Source organism: Pelophylax lessonae (assembly GCF_965119305.1).
Source record: "Pelophylax lessonae genome assembly, chromosome: 8".
Classification (NCBI taxonomy): domain Eukaryota; kingdom Metazoa; phylum Chordata; class Amphibia; order Anura; family Ranidae; genus Pelophylax; species Pelophylax lessonae.
Window position 1 is genome coordinate 13,818,028 of NC_138775.1, and position 21,155 is coordinate 13,839,182.

General features: G+C 45.6%; 2 protein-coding genes across 2 annotated transcripts in view; one reads left to right on the top strand and one right to left on the bottom strand.

The window, feature by feature from the left end:
- The window catches only part of FGD5 (FYVE, RhoGEF and PH domain containing 5), a 247,396-nt gene extending 238,098 nt beyond the window's left edge, over nucleotides 1-9,298 (top strand). Inside the window, exons 20-21 of the mRNA XM_082265544.1 lie at nucleotides 3,457-3,611; nucleotides 8,610-9,298. Of these exons, the coding sequence (XP_082121670.1) occupies nucleotides 3,457-3,611; nucleotides 8,610-8,646 (192 nt within the window). The 3' untranslated portion in view covers nucleotides 8,647-9,298. The remainder of the gene's footprint in view (nucleotides 1-3,456; nucleotides 3,612-8,609) is intronic.
- Nucleotides 9,299-18,517: 9,219 nt separating this feature from the next.
- EFCAB12 (EF-hand calcium binding domain 12) overlaps nucleotides 18,518-21,155 on the bottom strand; it is a 30,981-nt gene continuing 28,343 nt past the window's right edge. Inside the window, exon 9 of the mRNA XM_082265538.1 lies at nucleotides 18,518-18,714. Within this exon, the coding sequence (XP_082121664.1) occupies nucleotides 18,555-18,714 (160 nt within the window). The 3' untranslated portion in view covers nucleotides 18,518-18,554. The remainder of the gene's footprint in view (nucleotides 18,715-21,155) is intronic.

Consider the following 21,155-nt stretch of genomic DNA (forward strand, 5'->3'; position numbering starts at 1 on the left):
ACTCAGACGCGCAGTGTGCTCCCTTGGCTGCACAATGCTGAGCTCAGCTGCTGCTGCAACAATCAACAAGAGAGAAGGAGCGCACTGAGCATGCATGGGGTTTAGAACAAGTAAGAGTGCTTATTCCTGCAAAGAAGGGGGCACACGCCCAATGTGTGGAGCATTGTGCGATCTAGGTAGGATGAGGGGGGATGGGTTGCCCATATAAGAGTTTTTCAGGCAGGCTTCTTTTTTTTCAAAACCAGAGCAGTGTTTTTAATGTACTGTGGAAGCTGGAATGCATGGGCGATTTTGGTATAAGGGTGAACTTTAAAATGTAACAACAACAAATTGCTTATTAGCGCCAAATCGCCAACGACTCTAAAGAATCTGGATGAATCCACTAGCTTCACATTGCTGTTATTACCGATTTTGTAGAAGCAATTAATCTCTGCTACAAAATTGCCCATCTGACATGGCCCATATATTGCATTGTCTACTAAATGAGACTGATACAGTCAGACCCATTTCTCTCTTCTATGTAGGTGCGCCGAAGCATGCACACTTTTCCGCTTGTCGCATGTAGGGTAGCCTACTAATTTCAATAGGCTTCCCTACATGCGAGAAACGTGCAAGCCCCTGACCCTTTTGCAAAATTGCGCCGCACCAAACTACAGCGCCATGCATTTTAGCGGGCGCAAAAATGAACATGCTAGCAGACTGGCACCGCCACGCGTCTGCTAAAGAGCAGGGCGTTTCTGTGCATGTCGGGAAAGTGCACAATTTTGTGCGGGCTCCCAAAATGAGTGTGAACATAGTTCATGACGCTGGCATATAAAATTGGATCACTATCCAAAACCTGTTTTCTTTCTCTACTTTCTTTTTTTTTTTTTGGATGGAATGTGTAATGCTAGAAACCCTGTCAGGCTGTCATTGCTGCCTGTGTCCCCACTGCGGAGATTTACTTGCTTAATTTATCCCGGTGACTATTGTTACCAAGACAGAGAGCAAAGGGAAATTCAATGTATGGTTATCCCCAAAACAGGAATAGAAGAAAAATGTTCCAATCAAGACACTTATTCTGGGGATAAAAAAATCATATTTTCCTAATTTTGGTGATATTCACTTACTTCCTGTTGTGTCACCAGGACAGGAAATGATGGACTATCTCCTCAGTGGTACACAGGGAAAAAAAGTATTGGATAGGGTTCCAACCATTCTCTGCTACAGTGCATCCCGAAAGTATTCAATGTGCTTCACTTTTTCCAAATTTTGTTATGTTACAGCCTTATTCCAATATTTATTATTTTTATCAAAATTTTACAAACAATCCCCCATAGTGCCAACGTGAAAGACGTTTGTTTGAAATCTTTCACAATTTTACGAAAATAAATCCCATGTACATAAGTATCACAGCCTTTGCTCAATACTTTGGTGAAGCACCTTTGGCACCAATTACAGCCTCAATTCTTTTTGAATATGATGCTACAAGCTTGGCACACCTATTCTTGGGCAGTTTCTCCCATTCTTCTTTGCAGGACCTCTCAAGTTCCATCAGGTTGGATGGGGAGCGTCGGTGCACAGCAATTTTCAGATCTCTCCAGAGATGTTAAATGGGGTTCAAGTCTGGGCTCTGGCTGGGTCACTCAAGGACATTCACATAGTTGTCCCGTAGCCACTCCTTTGTTATCTTGGCCGTGTGCTTAGGGTCGTTGTCCTGTTGGAAGATGAACCTTTGCCCCAGTCTGAGATCCAGACCACTCTAGAGCAGGTTTTCATCAAAGATGTCTCTGTACATTGCTGCATTCATCTTTCCCTCAATCCTGATTAGTCTCCCAGTTTCTGACACTAAAAAACATCCCCACAGCATGATGCTGCAACCACCATGCTTCACTATAGGGATGGTATTGGCCAGGTGATGAGCGGTGCCTGGTTTCCTCCAGACATGACGCTTGCCATTCAGGCCAAAGATTTCAATCTTTGTTTCATCAGACCGAAGAATTTTGTTTCTCATGGACTGAGAGTCCTTCAGCTGCCTTTTGGGAAACTCCAGATGGGCTGTCATGTCCCTTTTACAGAGGAGTAACTTCTATCTGGCCACTACGACCATACAGGCCTGATTGGTGGAGTGCTGCAGAGACGGTTGTTCTTCTTGAAGGTTCTCTTCTCTCCACAGAGAAATGCTGGAGCTCTGTCAGAGTGACCATCAGGTTCTTGGTCACCTCCTTGACTAAGGCCCTTCTCCCCCAATCGCTCAGTTTGGCCGGATGTCCTGTTCTAGGAAGAGTCCTGGTGGTTCCAAACTTCTTCCATTAATGGATAATGGAGCTGTGCTCATTGGGACCTTCAATGCTGGAGACATTTTTCTGTACCCTTCCCCAGATCTGTGCCTCGGTACAATCCTGTCTTGGAGGTCTACAGACAATTACTTGGACTTCCTGGCTTGGTTTGTGCTCTGACATGCACTATTAACTGTGGGACCTCATATAGACAGGTGTGTCCTTTTCCAAATCACGTGCAATCCACTGAATTTACCACAGGTGCAGGGCTGGCCCAAAACATTGTGTTGCCTGGGTCCAAAAATTAAATGCTGCCCCTCCAAAAAGAAAATCACGCCCACCAAAAGGCCCACACAATTTTTTTATATCAGGATAATTAAAACTAAAATTACATTTATCAGGAAGTCAGATTTGTATGCAACAGCACCTTGTCTACATGCACAATTATATGACATACCATTATGTTCGATTTTTCAGTATTATTTTGCTCTTCTGAATGTCTGACATCATTGCGAACCCCACAATCACATAAGGAAGGTCCCCCAAACGGGACTCCTTGCCTCCTTATACTCATCAGTTTGCACTATGGGCGGCAGTATGAGATGGGGAAATGCCACCAGTAACGCGCCATAAACTGATGACACACAAAACTGCTGGAAAGAAAAATCTTGGGCATCAATTTGCTGCCCCTCTCAAAGGGCTGCCTGGGTCCAATGGACCCAGTGGGACCCATGGTAGGGCCAGCCCTGCACAGGTGGACTCCATTTAAGTTGTAGAAACATCTCAAGGATGATCAGTAGAAACAGGATGCACCTGAGCTCAATTTTGAGTGTCATGGCAAAGGCTGTGATACTTATGTACATGGGATTTTTTCATTACGGGAGATTGTTTGTAGAATTTTGAGGAAAATAATGAATTTAATCCATTTTGGAATAAGGCTGTAACATAGCAAAATGTGGAAAAAGTGAAGCTCTGTGAATAGTTTATGGATGCACTGTATATCTTAAATGGACAAAATATTCTAACTAGCGATACACTTTATAGACCTTCCAGGCTTACTTACTTATAGAAGTTACTATATGGTGGTTCCAGTGCCATGAGTGAAATAAGAAATCCCCTTTAAAATGGCGCCCTATTAACATTTGTAAACCGTTTGAGCCTTGACATGTTCACATTTTTGTTTATCCTTCTCTTTTAGGACAAAATGGCCACAGAAAGTTTGCCTTTATTAGGTTTCCACATTGTGCCTGAGAACTGGGACCAGAACCCCAAGCTAGGCACAGTGTTCCAACTCTATCACAAGCAGACCTTGTACTATAGCTTCAAAGCGGCAGACACCGATACCGTCATCAGGTACCCGCTGCTCCCTCCGCCTGCCTCTCTCCTGACTCTGACTTCCTGCCAACGCTGCGCAAGTGCTGCTCCTGCTTATTCGGGAAAGGCGGGGCAAAGATCGGTGGTGATAGAAAACTACCCAAAAGGACCAATCAGAAATTAGCCCATAATTAAAGTGGTTGTAAACCTCAGACACAAAATATGAGCAAAGCATATCCCTCTATAGCAGGGGTGTCAAACTCAATCTAATTGCGGGCCACATCAGCATTATGATTGCCTTCAAAAGGGCCAGTTGTATCTTTAAGACTAGATGTCCAGAGCATCCCCCACCCTTACATAAGATGACAAGAGCCTCTCCACAAAGTGAGTCCCCCACCCTCCCTTACATTACAGTCCCCCCCCCCCTTGTGCTGCTGGGAAGAAGCTGTAGGCATTGCTGGAAAGGAAAAAGTACAGGGTCTGGAGGAGGACCAGAGGAGGGCTGGAGCTCACCTGCAGCTGCAGGAGAGGTGCGAGGGCCACATAAAATGGCCTGGAGGGCCGGATTTGGCCTTTGTCATTAAGGGGGTAAAACCTTTCGGAGCTGCAGTGGTTAAATGTTTAGGTATGGAGCAACATTGGGCCTCCTCTTGGTGATCGACATTGACACTCATTTTGCTCCACTGTTAGACTTCAACACACTTTATGATACATTGTGGGTCTTTATCTCCATACAATAGGATTGGGTATCTGTTGACTCTTTGTAGACGGAGGGTGTTTTTTTAATGCTTTTCTATGTTTGTCGTTTTTTAATGTATTTCTAATAAAACTTGGTTATTTTTTTGATTAACCAATTAAGGACCAGGCCTATTTCTGGCACTTGTTCTTTTCAAGTTAAAATCTGAAATTTTTGCTTAAAAATTACTTGGAACCCCAAAACATTATATATTTTTTCTTTAGCAGAGACCCTAGAGAATAAAATAGAGATCATTGCAATACTTTGTCACACCGTATTTGTGCAGCGGTCTTGCAAACATATTTTTTTTTTTTTTTAGAAAAAAAAATACACTTTTTTTTAAATTAAAAAAAATAAGAAACCAGTAAAGTTAGCCCAATTATTTTCTATAACATGAAAGATGATGTTACGCTGAGTAGATTGGTACCTAACATGTCATGCAGTACCGGTACAAGATTATCTAGAGCCCAGGGTGAACTGTGTCCCCCCCCCCCTCCCGCCCCCCAAGATATGAGCATGTGAGCAAAAATCCCCTCCACAAAATCACTGAGCATTAATCTGCATGCTTACTCCCCAAGCATAAATTCCTCCTCCTGACAGTACAAATCTGCCCCCCTGCTGAAATTCCCCCATCTTAGCACACATTTTTGTCCCCCAAATCCCCCCAGTTTAAATGCCCCCCCCCCTCAAAAAAAAAAAAATAGAAATGACCACTCCTAGCACAAATCCTCTACCCCTATGATTTACTCACCCAGGCCAGTACACACCTCCCCCCCCCACTTCAAATCCCCCCACCTTGCACAAATCTTCTTCCCCCCTCCCCCTCCCAACACAAATCCCTGTAAATCACCACTCTTAACCGCCCCCCCCCCCCCCAATTTCTCCTCCTAGAACAATACTTACCCCCTGCAGCCCCCAAATTCCCCCTCCTAACACAAATCCCCTCCCCCCAAATCTTGTGGCACCCCCACATCTTACCACAGCGCCCAGGATAAAGGGGGGGAGGAGTGGAAGCTCCCCTTTTGGGTGGAGTTCCGCTTTAAGCATCACTTTAAATAAAATCAAATATAAAATACAAAATCATTATTAACTATCAACTCAAACTACATCTATACATAATAACCATCTATAAAAACCGCAACAAGGTAAAAAAATGGCGGTCGAGAAGAGAGATCAAAGCGGGTTTATTTTATCAAAGTTTTATTATAAATATGCTTCGGGGGTCTGTAGAACCGGCAAATTCTTTGTTATGTGGAAATGGAAAAAAACCTTTGGTCTGCTGGGATTCTGCAATCATAATTGCTCTTTATTTATCTTATTTATTTATCCTGGCTGAATAGGGTTACTTACATGAAAAATAAGATTGTTGTCACTGAAAGCAAAACACAATTAAAGAGGTCCTGCAACATAACACCACTCCCTATCTAAAGAGGTACAACAAGTACAGGTGTGCTGAGCGATCCCCGCGCCGCGCATTCAAGTGTGTGCGCTCCCGTATTGCACGCTGTGTTTACTGCACTGTGACACCATTTCATTTTATGTTTATGTGTCTACAGTGCCCCATCTCATCACCACTCATGCATATCCAATTCCAATATTTCCTTTCTCTCATGCCCCTCCTCTGACTATTTCTACCTGCTCTGCTTCAAATTATTTCTATTGTTTTCTTTCTTTTCAAAGACTGTTTGTTAAATGGTAACTGTTATCTTTTTAATCGTTTGTATATTTGTCATATACAGAGATGCGATCCGCCTGTTGTAAAGAAATGTATCAGTTGGGTCTTTAAATTTCTATATAAACTATATTGCCAAAAGTATTGGGACGCCTGCCTTTACACACACATGAACTTTCATGGGATCCCAGTCTTATGCCCCGTACACACGTGCAGATTGTCGGCCGAAAAGATTCGACCGACGACCGATCGGCCGATTGTAGGCTTGTTAGTATGATGCTTCCGACAGCCGACAGCGCACTTTCGGCCGAACAGAATCTGTCGTGCAAGCATTAAAATTTTTGTATGCCGACACCAGAACGGCCGATTGTTCGCCAGTCAGTACAGATTTCGGCCGACAGACAGCAGATTTGCAAGACTGGGCATGCTCAGAAAAGAAAAAACACAGGGAAAGTTAACCATCACATGACATCACTTCTGCAGTCGGCTGTTGTTGGCCGACAAGATTCGTGTGCAGTCTTTTGCACTTTTCAACAGACACGACAGCCCTCGGACAAAAGACGGCCGATCGTTCGGCCGACGATTGGTACGTGTGTACGAGGTATTAGTCCGTAGGGTTCAATATTGAGTTGGCCCACCCTTTGCAGCTATAACAGCTTCAACTCTTCTGGGAAGGCTGTCCACAAGGTTTAGGAGTGTCTATGGGAATGTTTGACCCTTCTTCCAGAAGCGCATTTGTGAGGTGAGGCACTGTTGTGGACAAGAAGTCTCCAATCTAATTCATCCCAAAGGTGTTCTATGGGGTTGAGGTCAGGACTCTGTGCAGGCCGGTCATGTTCCTCCACCCCAAACTTGCCCATCCATGTCTTTATGGACCTCGCTTTCTGCAAATCATTTGGTGGAGGGGGGATTATGGTGTGGGGGAGTTTTTCAGGGGTTGGGCTTCACCCCTTAGTTACAGTGAAGGGAACTTTTAAGGCATCAGCATACCAAGACATTTTGGACAAATTCTTGCTCCCAACTTTGTGGGAACAGTTTGGGGATGGCCCCTTCCTGTTCCAACATGACTGCGCACCAGTGCACAAAGCAAGGTCCATAAAGACATCAATGAGCGAGTTTGGGGTGGAGGAACTTGACTGGTCTGCACAGAGTCCTGAGCTCAACCCCATAGAACACCTTTGGGATGAATTAGATCGGAGACTGCGAGCCAGGCCTTCTTGTCCACAGCAGTGCCTCACCTCACAAATGTGCTTCTGGAAGAACGGTCAAACATTCCCATAGACTCCATATTAATGACCATGGGTGAGATTCCATATTAATGATGAGGTGAGATGCCATATTAATGGCCATGATGAGGTGGGACTCCATATTAATGGTCATGATAGGCTGGGGTTCCATAATAATGGCCTTGATGGGGAGGGGAAATCCATATTAATGGCCATGATAGGGTGAGATTCCATATTAATGGTCATGATAGGCTGGAGTTCCATAATAATGGCCTTGATGGAGAGGGGAAATCCATATTAATGGCCATGATAGGGAGAGACTACATATTAATGATGAGGTGAGATGCCATATTAATAGCCATGATGAGGTGGGACTCCATATTAATGGCCATGATAGGGTGGAGTTCCATAATAATGGCCTTGATGGGGAGGGGAAATCCATATTATTGGCCATGATAGGGTGAGACTCCGTATTAATGATGAGGTGAGAAGCCATATTAATGGCCATGATGAGGTGGGACTCCATATTAATGGTCATGATAGGGTGGAGCTCCATAATAATGGCCTTCATGGGGAGGGGAAATCCATATTAATGGCCATGATAGGGTGAGACTCTATATTAATGATGAGGTGAGACGCCATATTAATGGCCATGATAGGGGGGAGCTCCATAAAAATGGCCTTTATGGGGAGGGGAAATCCATATTAATAGCCATGATAAGATGGGATTCCATATTAATGGCCATGATGGGGTGAGAGTCCATATTATTGGCTATGATGGGGTGAGAGTCCATATTATTGGCTATAATGAGGTGGGACTCCATATTAATGACCATGATGGGGTGGGAGTTCATATTACCAGTTTGGGGAAGACCAATCATAAATGTACCCCGTGTATAATGATACAGTAGCTCTGTAAAGACATTGTGTGACCAGTTTGGTGTGGTGGACCTTCAGTGTCCTGCACAGAGCTCAACCCTACTGAACACCTTTGGGATGGACTGGAATGCCAATGACAAGCCAGATCTTCTCATCCAACCTAAGTACCCAATCTCACAAATTCTTCTTTGGGTGCATTGGCACAATGTTTGTGTGATGATTAGATGTCCACAAACATTTAGCCATATAGCTTTTACTACAGAAGGTGTAGAATGGTGAACAGTGCAAGATGACTTGCACCTGATTCCAGAGACCACTTATCTGTTGCAACCAAGAGAAATCCATGTCAGACTGTAGCCAGCACTTTAAGACATGCTCCATTATAGTTATATTAAATAAATATGTGCATCTCGCCAAAACCGACACCCATTTATGACACAGCGGCTGCACACAGCCAGAATAACGCAGACAATTACTTTCCTCAATTGCCCAATAAAACTAATTTCTTTTATTGCCTTTTGCAGGTGGGTTAATGCCATAAAAGAAGCATCAGTGTTATAGCGTCTGCTAATCAGAAGGCCGCTAAACCAATGAACATTATCTGAATGTAAATCCTCAAGATTGAACTGGAAAAAAAAAATACTGAATTTTTTGGAAGAAAGAGTCATATGTCGCCCCCTGCAGGTTGCAAAGAGTGATATCGCTTTATGTTCACCACCAAGCTCTTCGAAGGAAATCTTGTTTTATTCCACTTTTATACAACCATTGATTGGAATGCATCATTCAGAACAGCTGGCTCTCTTGCTTTTGACATTGAACTTTTTTTTTTTTCGGAGAAAGGTTTTTCTGTTTTTTTTTTTGTTTCCATAGGCAGACAATCTAATGGCTCCCCTGAATCTATTCATCTATTCCTGTTTACAATGTGCTAACAGTTTTTAATTAGCGGGTAATTTTATAAGATTTTATATCAGCTTCAACATAAACGGGTGCTTGTCTCAGCCATGTACTATCAGTGAGATAAAAGCGAAGGAGGTGACAATGTGCACAATGAATGATAAATTTATTAATGAATAAGTGCACCTTCCTGATATATATAATAAAACAATAATTATGTTGCTTTTGGTTGAACCATGCTAAACAGCTTGCAGTTCCTGAATCAGAAATTCTCATTTCTATAGTCCAGAATATCCCAAGAAACAGTAGTTGGTGGCGCTGTAATGGTTAAACACAAGGAAATATTAAAAGGAAGACATAGAAGAGGCAGACAGCTTGCAGCTTCATTGTTGGGTGAAGAACATTCTTAGGCATCCCTATTCATGTATTTGCCCCTTGTATGTGTCTGCAGAAGATTGGTGGCAATTGGGGTAAAGCAAGGGTCTTCAAACTATGGCCCTCCAGTTGATCAGGAACTACAATTCCCATCATGCCTAGTCATGTCTGTCAATGTCAGTTTTACAATGCCTCATGGGATGTGTAGTTCGGCAACAGCTGGAGGGCCATAGTTTGAGGATCCCTGGTGTAGAGCAAGGGTCTTCAAACTATGGCCCTCCAATTGTTCAGGAACTACAATTCCCATCGTGCCTAGTCATGTCTGTGAATGTCAGAGTTTTACAATGCCTCATGGGTGTAGTTCCACAACAGCTGGAGGGACGTAGTTTGAAGATCCCTGGTGTAGAGGGATGCTACAACAGGGGTTTGCATTGAGTGACCTCAGCAACCCCTATTCATGTGCTTGCTCCCTGCTAATCCCTGCAGGAGACTGGTGGCAATGGGTATACACATCTAGAGGGATGCTCGACAGTGGTTCTCAAGCTGCAGCTTCCCTTTGGGTCTCCAGCCAGCTGCAGATTCTCTAACCTTTCTCAATGCCTCTTACCGTATCCCACAGTGACCCCTAAAGAACCCTCAGCCTCCAAAGTGGCCCCCCATCCTATTGATTTACTGTGGATGTGGAGTGATTGCTGTGGCTGTATATTATTTCTATCACTAGGTGGCAGTGCGCTACTACCCTATTTACATTTTTTACCCCTGTTATAGAACATCCTCAGCATTTCTTCTTGATGTTTTGGTTCATTGCAGGAAACTAGGGGCAGTGGGTATTTCTATCTAGATGGACGCAAGAGATGCTATACTAGGGATGCTTGTAGAACGATGGTTCTCAACTGCTGGGTCGTGGCCCACTGCCCCACCTTGGCTTCCCTTCTCTCAGGTTGCTAGCCCGCTACAGATTCCTTAACCTTTCCCAAACCCTCCCAGCTCCCATAGTGCCCCCCCCAACCTCCCATGGTGACACACAGTGCTCCCAGCCTTCACAATGCCCACCAGCCTGCTTCAGAGCCTCCAACCTCCCACAGTGGCCCCCACAGAGCCCACAGCTTCCAAAGCATCCAGACCCTCCATAGTGCACCCCACAGAGACCTCAGCCTTCATAGTTTCCAGCAGCCTACTTCAAAGCCTCCAGCCCTCCATAGTGTCCCCAACCTCCCACTGTGGTCCCCAGCCTCCTTAGTTTCCACAACCCTGCTTCAAAGCCACCGGCCCTCCATAGTGTGCCCAACCTCCCACAGTGGCCCCCAGAGAGCCCTCAGCCTCCATAGTTTCCACCAACCTGCTTCAGACCCTCCAGCCCTCCATATTGAAACCAATCTCCCACAGTGCCCCCCACAGAGACCTCAGCCTTCATAGTTTCCAGCAGCCTGCTTCAAAGCCTCAAGCCCTCCATAGTGTCCCCAACCTCCCACTGTGGTCCCCAGCCTCCTTAGTTTCCACAACCCTGCTTCAAAGCTACCAGCACTCCATAGTGTGCCCAACCTAACACAGTGGCCCCCAGAGAGCCCTCAGCCTCCATAGTTTCCACCAACCTGCTTCAGACCCTCCAGCCCTCCATATTGAAACCAATCTCCCACAGTGCCCCCCACAAAGACCTCAACCTTCATAGTTTCCAGCAGCCTGCTTCAAAGCCTCAAGCCCTCCATAGTGTCCCCAACCTCCCACTGTGGTCCCCAGCCTCCTTAGTTTCCACAACCCTGCTTCAAAGCCACCGGCCCTCCATAGTGTGCCCAACCTCCCACAGTGGCCCCCAGAGAGCCCTCAGCCTCCATAGTTTCCACCAACCTGCTTCAGACCCTCCAGCCCTCCATATTGAAACCAATCTCCCACAGTGCCCCCCACAGAGACCTCAGCCTTCATAGTTTCCAGCAGCCTGCTTCAAAGCCTCCAGCCCTCCATAGTGTCCCCAACCTCCCACTGTGGTCCCCAGCCTCCTTAGTTTCCACAACCCTGCTTCAAAGCTACCAGCACTCCATAGTGTGCCCAACCTAACACAGTGGCCCCCAGAGAGCCCTCAGTATCCATAGTTTCCACCAGCCTACTTCAGAGCCTCCAGCCATCCATAGTTCCCCCATCCTCCCATAGTGACCCCCAAAGAGCTCTCAACCTCCATAGCTTCCACCAGCCCTCCATAGTGCCACCTTGCTCCAACAGTGTTCCACTGTGTCTCCCAACCTCCCGCAATAACATTACCCCCCGAGCCCTCTCCATAAACCTTATCCTACAGAGCAACCATGTCCAGTGCAGAGTCCACTAACCCACTCCTCAACCCTCATCACTCTACAGCAGGGGTCTCAAACCGGCGGCCCTCCAGCTGTTGCGGAACTACAAGCCCCATCATGCCTCTGCCTATGGGAGTCATGCTTGTAACTGTCAGCCTTGCAATGTCTCATGGGAATTTTAGCTCTGCAACAGCTGGAGGGCCACCAGTTTGGAACCCCTGCCTTACAGTGAAACCCAACCCCATCCAGATTCTTCCTGAGTTTCAATACACTATTTGCATTCACATACTTTTGCTGTGTGAGTATAAACTTCATTTTTTTTTTCTATTGGGGCATGGAAGGTTTTGAAAGGATTTCCCGGGCCCTGGTCTCAAAAAGATTGAGAACCCCTGTTGTAGAACATCCTTGCTAATCCCTGCAGGACGTTGGTTTGGGAACCCAGCGTTTACCAACATCCTTATCAGCCAGGAAATGTAAAGTACAAAACCACTGGAGATCCCAATTCTAATTGTTTTTGCAGGGTACAGCAGGAGCAAGAAAAGGCTAAATGATTTTATTTGCAACCTTGCTTGATCTGCCTGGATGTATTAAAATAGCATGGATGGGAAGTGCACAGTCTTCCAGGTTTTCCCGTGTTTTCACAGAGAGTCGGGTGTAACTCCAGTTGCTGAGAAAATAAAATCCTCCCCGGATAATTTACATAAATTCAAAGGATTTTAGCAAAAATCATGGCAAAAGTCCTTTTTTTTTTTTAATTACTGAACTTTTTGGGTTCCGTTCACATCCTGCATCCAGTGCTGACCAGGAGGTTTTTCCTGATCCCAACCAGTGTTGTAATAAGAGCAAAATTGCTGTAGACATTTCTGGAGGAGATCGGTACACAAGAAGCAGAGCACCCCCATTTTTTTTTTAACACTAAGGAGACCACGTGCACGTAATCACGTAGATCTACATGATTATACGCAGCCGAGTCGCCCTGCGGCAGTAAATCTGCATGGGGCGGTCGGCAAGTGGTTAACTCCATTTCCTAGGCTTGTCATCGCCATCTAGTGGCAATAGTGCAGTATTTTATCATGAAATACCTCAGTCAGGAAAAATACTGCATCATCGTCACTACATGGCGCTCACCATATTATGGATTAAATCCCAGCAGGAGCGCAGCTCCAGCGACGCGCACACGCCAGTGAGATCGCGTGCACATAATCACGTAGATCTATGTGATTAGCGCAGCCGAGCTGCCCTGCCACAGTAAATCTGCGTGGGGGTGGTAGGCAAGTGGTTAACTCCATTTCCTAGGCGTGTCAGCGCCATCTAGTGGCAATAGTGCAGTATTTTATCTTGAAATACCTCAGTCAGGAAAAATACTGCATCATCGTCACTACATGGCGCTCACCATATTATGGATTAAATCCCAGCAGGAGCGCAGCTCCAGCGACGCGCACACGCCAGCGAGATCGCGTGCACATAATCACGTAGATCTATGTGATTAGCGCAGCCGAGCTGCCCTGCCACAGTAAATCTGCGTGGGGGTGGTAGGCAAGTGGTTAACTCCATTTCCTAGGCGTGTCAGCGCCATCTAGTGGCAATAGTGCAGTATTTTATCTTGAAATACCTCAGTCAGGAAAAATACTGCATCATCGTCACTACATGGCGCTCACCATATTATGGATTAAATCCCAGCAGGAGCGCAGCTCCAGCGGCGCGCACACGCCACCGAGACCGCGTGCGCATACTCACGTAGATCTATGTGATTAGCACAGCCGAGCTGCCCTGCCGCAGTAAATCTGCGTGGGGCGGTCGGCAAGTGGTTAACTCCATTTCCTAGGCTTGTCAGCGCCATCTAGTGGCAATAGTTCGGTATTTTCTCCTGAAATACCTCAGTCAGGAAAAATACTGCATCATCGTCACTACATGGCGCTCACCATATTATGGTGAGCACCCTTTAAAGTGGTTGTAAACCTCAGACATGAAATATGAACAAAGCATATTCCTCTATACGCAGGGATCCTCAAACTACGGCCCTCCAGCTGTTGCGGAACTACATATCCCATGAGGCATTGTAAAACTCTGACATTCACAGACAGGACTAGGCATGATGGGAATTGTAGTTCCTGAACAACTGCAGGGCCATAGTTTGAAGACCCCCTGCTCTATAGTGTGTACTTGTCTCAATCCAGGGCACTGAGTGTCATTTCTGTCTGCTGCCTCCTTCCTCTGCTATCATTCACATCTGACAAGTTTTTCCTGACACCAAGAAAAAAAAGGTGACGGGGAGGGAGCTCTAGCACACAGCCTATGACTGACATCCTCAGCAATGTCCCTGTGTGAAGAGGTATGTGCCCCTTCCCTCCAATCAGCTCTCAGTGCTCCCCTCACCGACCTCTGTAGAGTTTAATTTCAGCTCTCTGCCCCTTTTTTAATTACAGCTCATACAACCTTTATAAATTCTGGATTTTGAACAGATTTAGAGACGAGGGCAGCAGATAAAAGGGTACAACTTATGAAGGAGGATTTATATAATCTCTGTGTATAACCTGAGGCCAGTCATTTCGCTGGCTATATGTAAGGGTTTACAACCACTTTATCTCCATTTCAATGACTGTATGTAAGGGTTTACAACCACTTTATCTCCATTTCCTAGACTTGTCACCGCCATCTAGTGGCAATAGTGCGGTATTTTCTCCTGAAATACCTCAGTCAGAAAAAAGACTGCATCATCGCCACTGCAAGGCGCTCACTGTCCTAAAAAATAAACTTATGAAGCATATTATGGTGAACATTTGTTCTGCTTGTGTGAATGATTGGCACAATTAACAGCAAATCTTTTATACATAGATTCTTAAATTATAGCAAAGCTTGTATAACTGTTATTTATGTGAATTTTAACAATAGTGGACTTCTCCTTTAAACGGCTTTTTCATATACTTTGTTGCCTTTTATGAGACCTTCTTTTTCAATCAAGCTTGTCTATCCTCCAGTTTCCCATGTTATGGGGGGATATTACACACAGGGTTACTGATAAGGGGGTACCACCAGTCCTCCTGTATGGGGCCTGAGCACACAGGGGGGCCCAGGCTGCAGGGGGAATGGGATGTGGTCAGGCAGGGAGGATGATCGGTGCTGCAGGGGGTGCAATTACAGGAATAATACTCTGTGTGTCTCCCCCTGCAGCAGCTGAAAGCTAGTTTCTCCTCTTCTTTCTCCAGCCTGCTTTCAGCTGCTGCAGGGGAGACACACAGTGCATCATTCCTGTAAATGCACCCTGCAGCACCGATCATCCTCCCTGTCCTGCCCACATCTGATTCCCCCTGCAGCCTGGGCCCCCCTGTGTGCTCGGGCCCCCTACAGGAGAACTGGTGGTACCCCCTTATCAGCGGCACCGTGTGTAATACCCCCACTCCATAACATGGGCAACTGGAGGATAAACAAGACCTGATGTGTGCCCCCCCCCCCCCCTGCTACCAGGACACGGGGTGGAAGGAATGTTCAGGATGGAGAGCAGGGAAGGAGCTGGTAAATATGTAATTTACTGGCCCCTTCCTTTTCTGAATGAACACAGTGAATGATCAGTACTGTGTTTATTCATAACTGAAGCATAGTAAACGGTGTTCACACACAGAACTTTATTTATAAAATCAACACAGTTTTATCTTTTACATTTATCAGGAATTTTGCAAGGTATGTTATGTCTGTGTCTGCTAATAATAATTTCAGTGTATTTTTAGTGAAAATATCAGTTTGATATTTTCAGTGGGGCGGGGGGGGGGGGGGGGGGGGCTGTCAGGTTGGCTGTACGGGACCCCGTGATTTTTAACAAGAGCTCTGATTACACAAATCTGCTCCCTGGATACAATGCAGAAAGCGCAGCAGAGCTGAACACGATCAATAAATACCATTAATGAAGGTTATATAGACATCGCTGAAAAGCACAGAAAAAAAAAATTCTGAAGAGGTGATATAAAAGTTTTTTTTCCCGGCCCCCCAATGGTGCGCCAGGTGATATAAAAGTTTTGGGAGTTTTTTTTCCCGGGCCCCCTAATGGTGCGCCAGGTGATATAAAAGTTTTTGGGGTTTTTTCCCGATCCTCCCCCCCCCAATGGTGCACCAGATGATATGAAAGTTTTTATTTTTTTTCCCCGGCCCCCCAATGGTGCACCAGATGATATAAAAGTTTTTGGGGTTTTTCCCGATCCCCCCGCCAGATGATATGAAAGTTTTTGGGGTTTTCTTCCCAGGCCCCCCAATGGTGCGCCAGGTGATATGAAAGTTTTTGGGGTTGTCTTTCCAATCCCCCCCAATGGTGCACCAGGTGATATGAAAGTTTTTGTTTTTTTTTCTCAATCCCCCCCCCCCCCCAATGGTGCACGAGGGGATATAAAAGTTTTTTTTCCTGGGCCCCCCAATGGTGCGTCAGGTGGTATGAAAGTTTTTTGGTTTTTTTTCCAGGGCCCCCCCAATGGTGCGCCAAGTGATATGAAAGTTTTTGTATTTTTTTAACCCGGGCCCCCCAATGGTGCGCCAAGTGATATGAAAGTTTTTCTTTTTTTTACCCGGGCCCCCCAATGGTGCACCAGATGATATGAAAGTTTTTATTTTTTTCCCCCGGCCCCCCCAATGGTGCACCAGATGATATGAACGTTTTTGGTTTTTTTCCCGATCCCCCCGCCAGATGATATGAAAGTTTTTGGGGTTTTCTTCCCAGGCCCCCCAATGGAGCGCCAGGTGATATGAAAGTTTTTGGGGTTGTCTTTCCAATCCCCCCCCCAATGGTGCACCAGGTGATATGAAAGTTTTTGTTTTTTTTTCTCAATCCCCCCCCCCCCCAATGGTGCACGAGGGGATATAAAAGTTTTTTTTCCCGGGTCCCCCAATGGTGCGTCAGGTGGTATGAAAGTTTTTTGTTTTTTCTTTCCAGGTCCCCCCAATGGTGCGCCAAGTGATATGAAAGTTTTTTGTTTTTTTTTTTACCTGGGCCCCCAATCGTGCGCCACGTGATATGAAAGTTTTTGGGGTTTTTTTTTCCCCGGGCCCCGCCAGCCTTCGGACATTCTGGGGGCCCTCACCCCACCGCACTTCTTGCTCAGAACATGACAAACCTCAAACCGCTGTGTTATCTACAGGACAACTTTACCCTCTACCTACATTGACTCATCATAAGTGCATTGCAACACCCGGACTTCCAATGTATAAACCTCAACAATAGAAAAAGAAGACAAAAAAAAAAACGTAGCAAGCTATGCGAGATATTAGCTATTTTGAAATGGCGTTGTTTACAGAGAACTTGCTATTGTATAGGAAACAAAAGCCTTAAATGATCTCGGTCGGCTCCGACCAACGCGTTTAAAAACGTTCGACTAAACAGCCAGGTTCACTTCTTATACGACTCTACAATGATCTGTAATAAGTATGTGTATAAATAAATATGTTTAATGGTGTTGTCATTATTAAGAATTTGATCGCTTTCTTTTACTGGGTGGGGGCTTTCTCCAGGAATCGGAGCATTTGTATTCATTGAAGCTTTTGGCAGTACAGGGAGGGGGAAAAAGTATGTGATCCCCTGCTGATTTTGTACATTTGCCTATTGACAAAGAAATGATCAGTCTGTAATGTTATTGGTCGGTTTATTTTACCAGTGAGAGACAGAAAAACAACAAAAATATCCAGAAAAACGCATTTCAAAAGTTTTAAATTGATTTGCATTTTAATGAGTAAAATAAGTATTTGACCCCTTTGCAAAACATGACTTAGTAGTCGGTGGAGAAACCGGCAATCACAGAGGTCAGACGTTTCTTGTAGTTGGCCACCAGTGTTAGCAACCTACCAGGTTTTAATTTACTGACACAACACCCAAAATTTACTGGCACAGCTAAGTTTTTACTGTGATTTCCAAAAGTTACAAAATTACAGTTTTAAGTGCAAATTTCAGTATTTAGGCTACAAACATGTACAATATGCAATTAGGGATGGGATTTAAAGTAGGTATTAACCTCCTTAACCACTTGCCGACTGCCGCAAGTACATATACCGCGGAGGCCAGCCCCTCCTGGGCAAAGTGACGTATCGGTACGTCACTCGTCCGCGAGCAAATAGGGGGCTCCCGCCCCCGCTCGTTCACTGCCATCACCGCGCGAGTGACCGGCGGCTCTGATGTCCGCCAGTCACCCGTGATCTCTCGATGGAGAGGGAGAAAGGCAGGCGGCTGATGTAAACAAAGCCGTCTGTCATTCTCCCTGGTGTAACTGCAGAGATCATACGATCCTGCTATGTAGGATCGTATGTCTCTGTGGTTACATCAAAAGCCACGCCCCTTTACAGTTAGAATCCCGCCCCTAGGGACACATTTAACCCCTGCATCACCAATAAAGTTAACCCCTTCCCTGCCAGTGTAATTTTTACAGTAACAGTGCATATTTATAGCAATAATTACTGTAGTAATGTCACTGGTACCCCCAAAAGTGTCAAAAATGTCAGTAAAGGGTCAAATCTGTCCGCCACAATGTCGCAGTCCCGCAGCTCTTTACTGAGATCAGGGTCGCTCCGTGTCCTAGGAACAGGGCGCAACCACAATCGCTGCGCTGCGTGACCCCGGCGGGCGCGCAAGAGAAGTGGTTTTAGAGCGCCGTTATATGACGTCATTCCAGAACAAGAGTGCTTTCCGCCCACCATGGTTAAGGAAGCTATGTACAACACCCTGCCAGCTCCTCCCATCAGTCATGACTTGCCTGCATTGCATAGAGAAGCACAGAGACCTAGTGATGACATCACTGGGACTAAAATAAGCATTGAAAACGGAAAGGTTTTATTTAAACTTTTTATTATCATGTTGATGAGCTGGGAAGGCAAAATATAAACCAATGACATTTAAGCTTTATTGACATCTGATGGCACAGGAAAGGCTCAGTCAGTAGATGGAGGGTCTCATCCTGGGTGGGTGACCCGGCCCTTTGTAGACGGATGGCGTGGATCTGATTCAGCAGCCTGTGGAAGGTAGAAGCGGAGTTTCTCCATGAGCTGACCGGGCCAAAACGCATTGTCGTCAGATGTATAGAAGCGATGGGGGAATTTCCTCTTTAGATTCCTACAAATGAAACAGAAGATGAATATAGTCACTTATACCAAGAGTAAGGGGGATATTTGTATGTGGTGAATCTGATGTTCACCATGCACAGCGTACATTTACACCAACGCTCTGTGCAACGATGACGTGGCTATCGCACACATGTGCGGGAGGGACGCCATGACAGCCCAACCAATCAAGCAGCTGAAGAGGCTGAACCTGGAAGGAAGACCAAAAAAAAAAAAAAAATGGGATCTTTAAATCCATTGCTAGGAAACTAAGTTTGACGTTGCTCCGGTCCTCCAAGCCCATTGGGTGGAGTGGGGGCTATCTTGCCCTCACTCGACTTCCTGCCTGAGAGGAGAGCGGACCGCATCGTTTTCCCCGCTACCGGCGGGTCTGGTAAGCGGGAAAAACAACCGGGAAGTGGCAGGAGGGTGGGGGGGGGGCACCTCTCCCATCGCCCATAAGGGTGATCCCCCGGTGAATCCGCCTCTGGGACCACCCTTATGTGAAAGAAGACCGCCCGCAGTTTCAAAATAATACCAGGGTTATGGCAGCTATCTGCTGCCATAACCCCAGTATTTAACGTCAAAGTACCGACGCAAAACTGCCGCGGGAGGTCCGGAAGTGGTTAAACTGAGAAAATGAATTATTTAAAAAAATAAAAATAAAGTGATTTTGACACTGATAGCAGCAACACATCTCAAAAAAGTTGGAACAGGTCAACAAAAAGCTGGCAAAGTAAGTGCTACTACAAAGGAAGAGCTGGAAGAATATTTTAAAGGAGTAGGTTAATTGGCAGAACAGTAAAATGATTGGGTATAAAAAGAGCATCTTAGAGAGTCAGAGTGTCTCAGAAGTGGATAGGCAGAGGTTCATTATTCTGTAAAAAGCTGTGTCTAATAATTGTCCGACCGTTTCTGAATAATGTTCCTTAACGTAAAGTTGCAGACATTAAATCTATTATCATCTCTCATACGTAATATCATCAAAAAATTTTCAGAGAATCTGAAGAAATCTCTGCAAAGCCGAAACATAATATTGGATGCCGGTGATCTGCAGGACCCTGAGACGGCACTACATTAACCGCTTACTGTCCAACGACGTCATAAGACGTTGTGGACTTTGGGCAGAGATATCTGGATGACGGGTGCAGCTGCAGGCATCATTCAGATATGTGGGATAGTATAAGGAGTATGGCACCTCTCCTGGTGTAATACCAATGTATTATGTAGAGCTGCCTTCAATTTAAAGCAGAGTTCCGGCCTCGGGGGTCAATTTTAGCTAAAAATACCCCCGGGACAGTCAGGGCTAGTACATTCCACAATGGATAGCCTCTGAACTTTCCCGGGTCGCACTTACCTGTAAGAAGAAATACTTACCTTGAAAATTTCTTCTCCAGCGCTGCCATCTCAGGTGTGGGCAGCTGAAGCTGCAGCGTCCCTCTTCACGTCCTCTTCCGTGACATCGGAGTTCCACAATGCACTGCACCGGCCCCGCTCGTCATTTCCGGTGCAGGCGCGTCATCCCGGCACAGCTTCTGCGCATGCCCAGAAGCAGTTTAGCAGGGAATGCCGCGCTTTCACCGGAAGTGACGAGCGGGGTCGGTGCAGACGATGGGAGCGATGATGTTCAGCTCCCAGGAGTCATTGCAAACTGGAAGAGATGGCGCGGGCCGTGACCGCAGAGGGAGGAAGTGGAAGGAAGGTGAGTATATTTTCTTCTATAATAAGGTAAGTGACCAAAAAAAAAAAAAATCGTCAGTATCCATTTCTTTTTCAGGTTGCAGTCAGCAAGCGGATGGCCCAAAATCTATTTTTTCAATTTTGAGGCCGGAACTTCGCTTTAAGTAGTGATACTTAGATGTGTAGTATGGTAAATAGTGAGGCGCTGCTACTGGTATATTATCACATGTAACTTTTTGAAATCTCAAACAGGTGACTCCAGCTCCCGTGCTGGAGTGGATATGACTTTTCCCTCAAGAATGACCGAGATAAATTACAATAAATAATTTAATTTTCTAGCAAAAAAATTATGATTTTTACATGTAGGAGAGAAGTGTCAGAATTGGCCCGGGTGGCAAGTGGTTGAAATCAGGCATAATTGTGTGATGGACATCACTGCATGGAATACTTCCACAAATCTGTCTGTTCATCCAAAAATACAAGGTAAAGCTCTATCATGCAAAGAAGAAGCCATATCTGAACATGATCCAAAAACACAGCGTTCTTCTCTGGGCCGAAACTCATTTGAAATGGTCTGTTGCAAAGTGGAAAACTGTTCTGTGGTCAGACGAATGGAAGTTTGACATTCTTTTTGACAACCATGGGCGCTGCATCCTCCGGACTAAAGAGAAGAGGGAACTTCGGGCTTGCTATCAGCACTCAGTTCAAAAGCCTCATCTCTGATGGTATGGAGGAGGGAGGGGGTGCATTATTGTGTATCGAATGAGCAGCTTA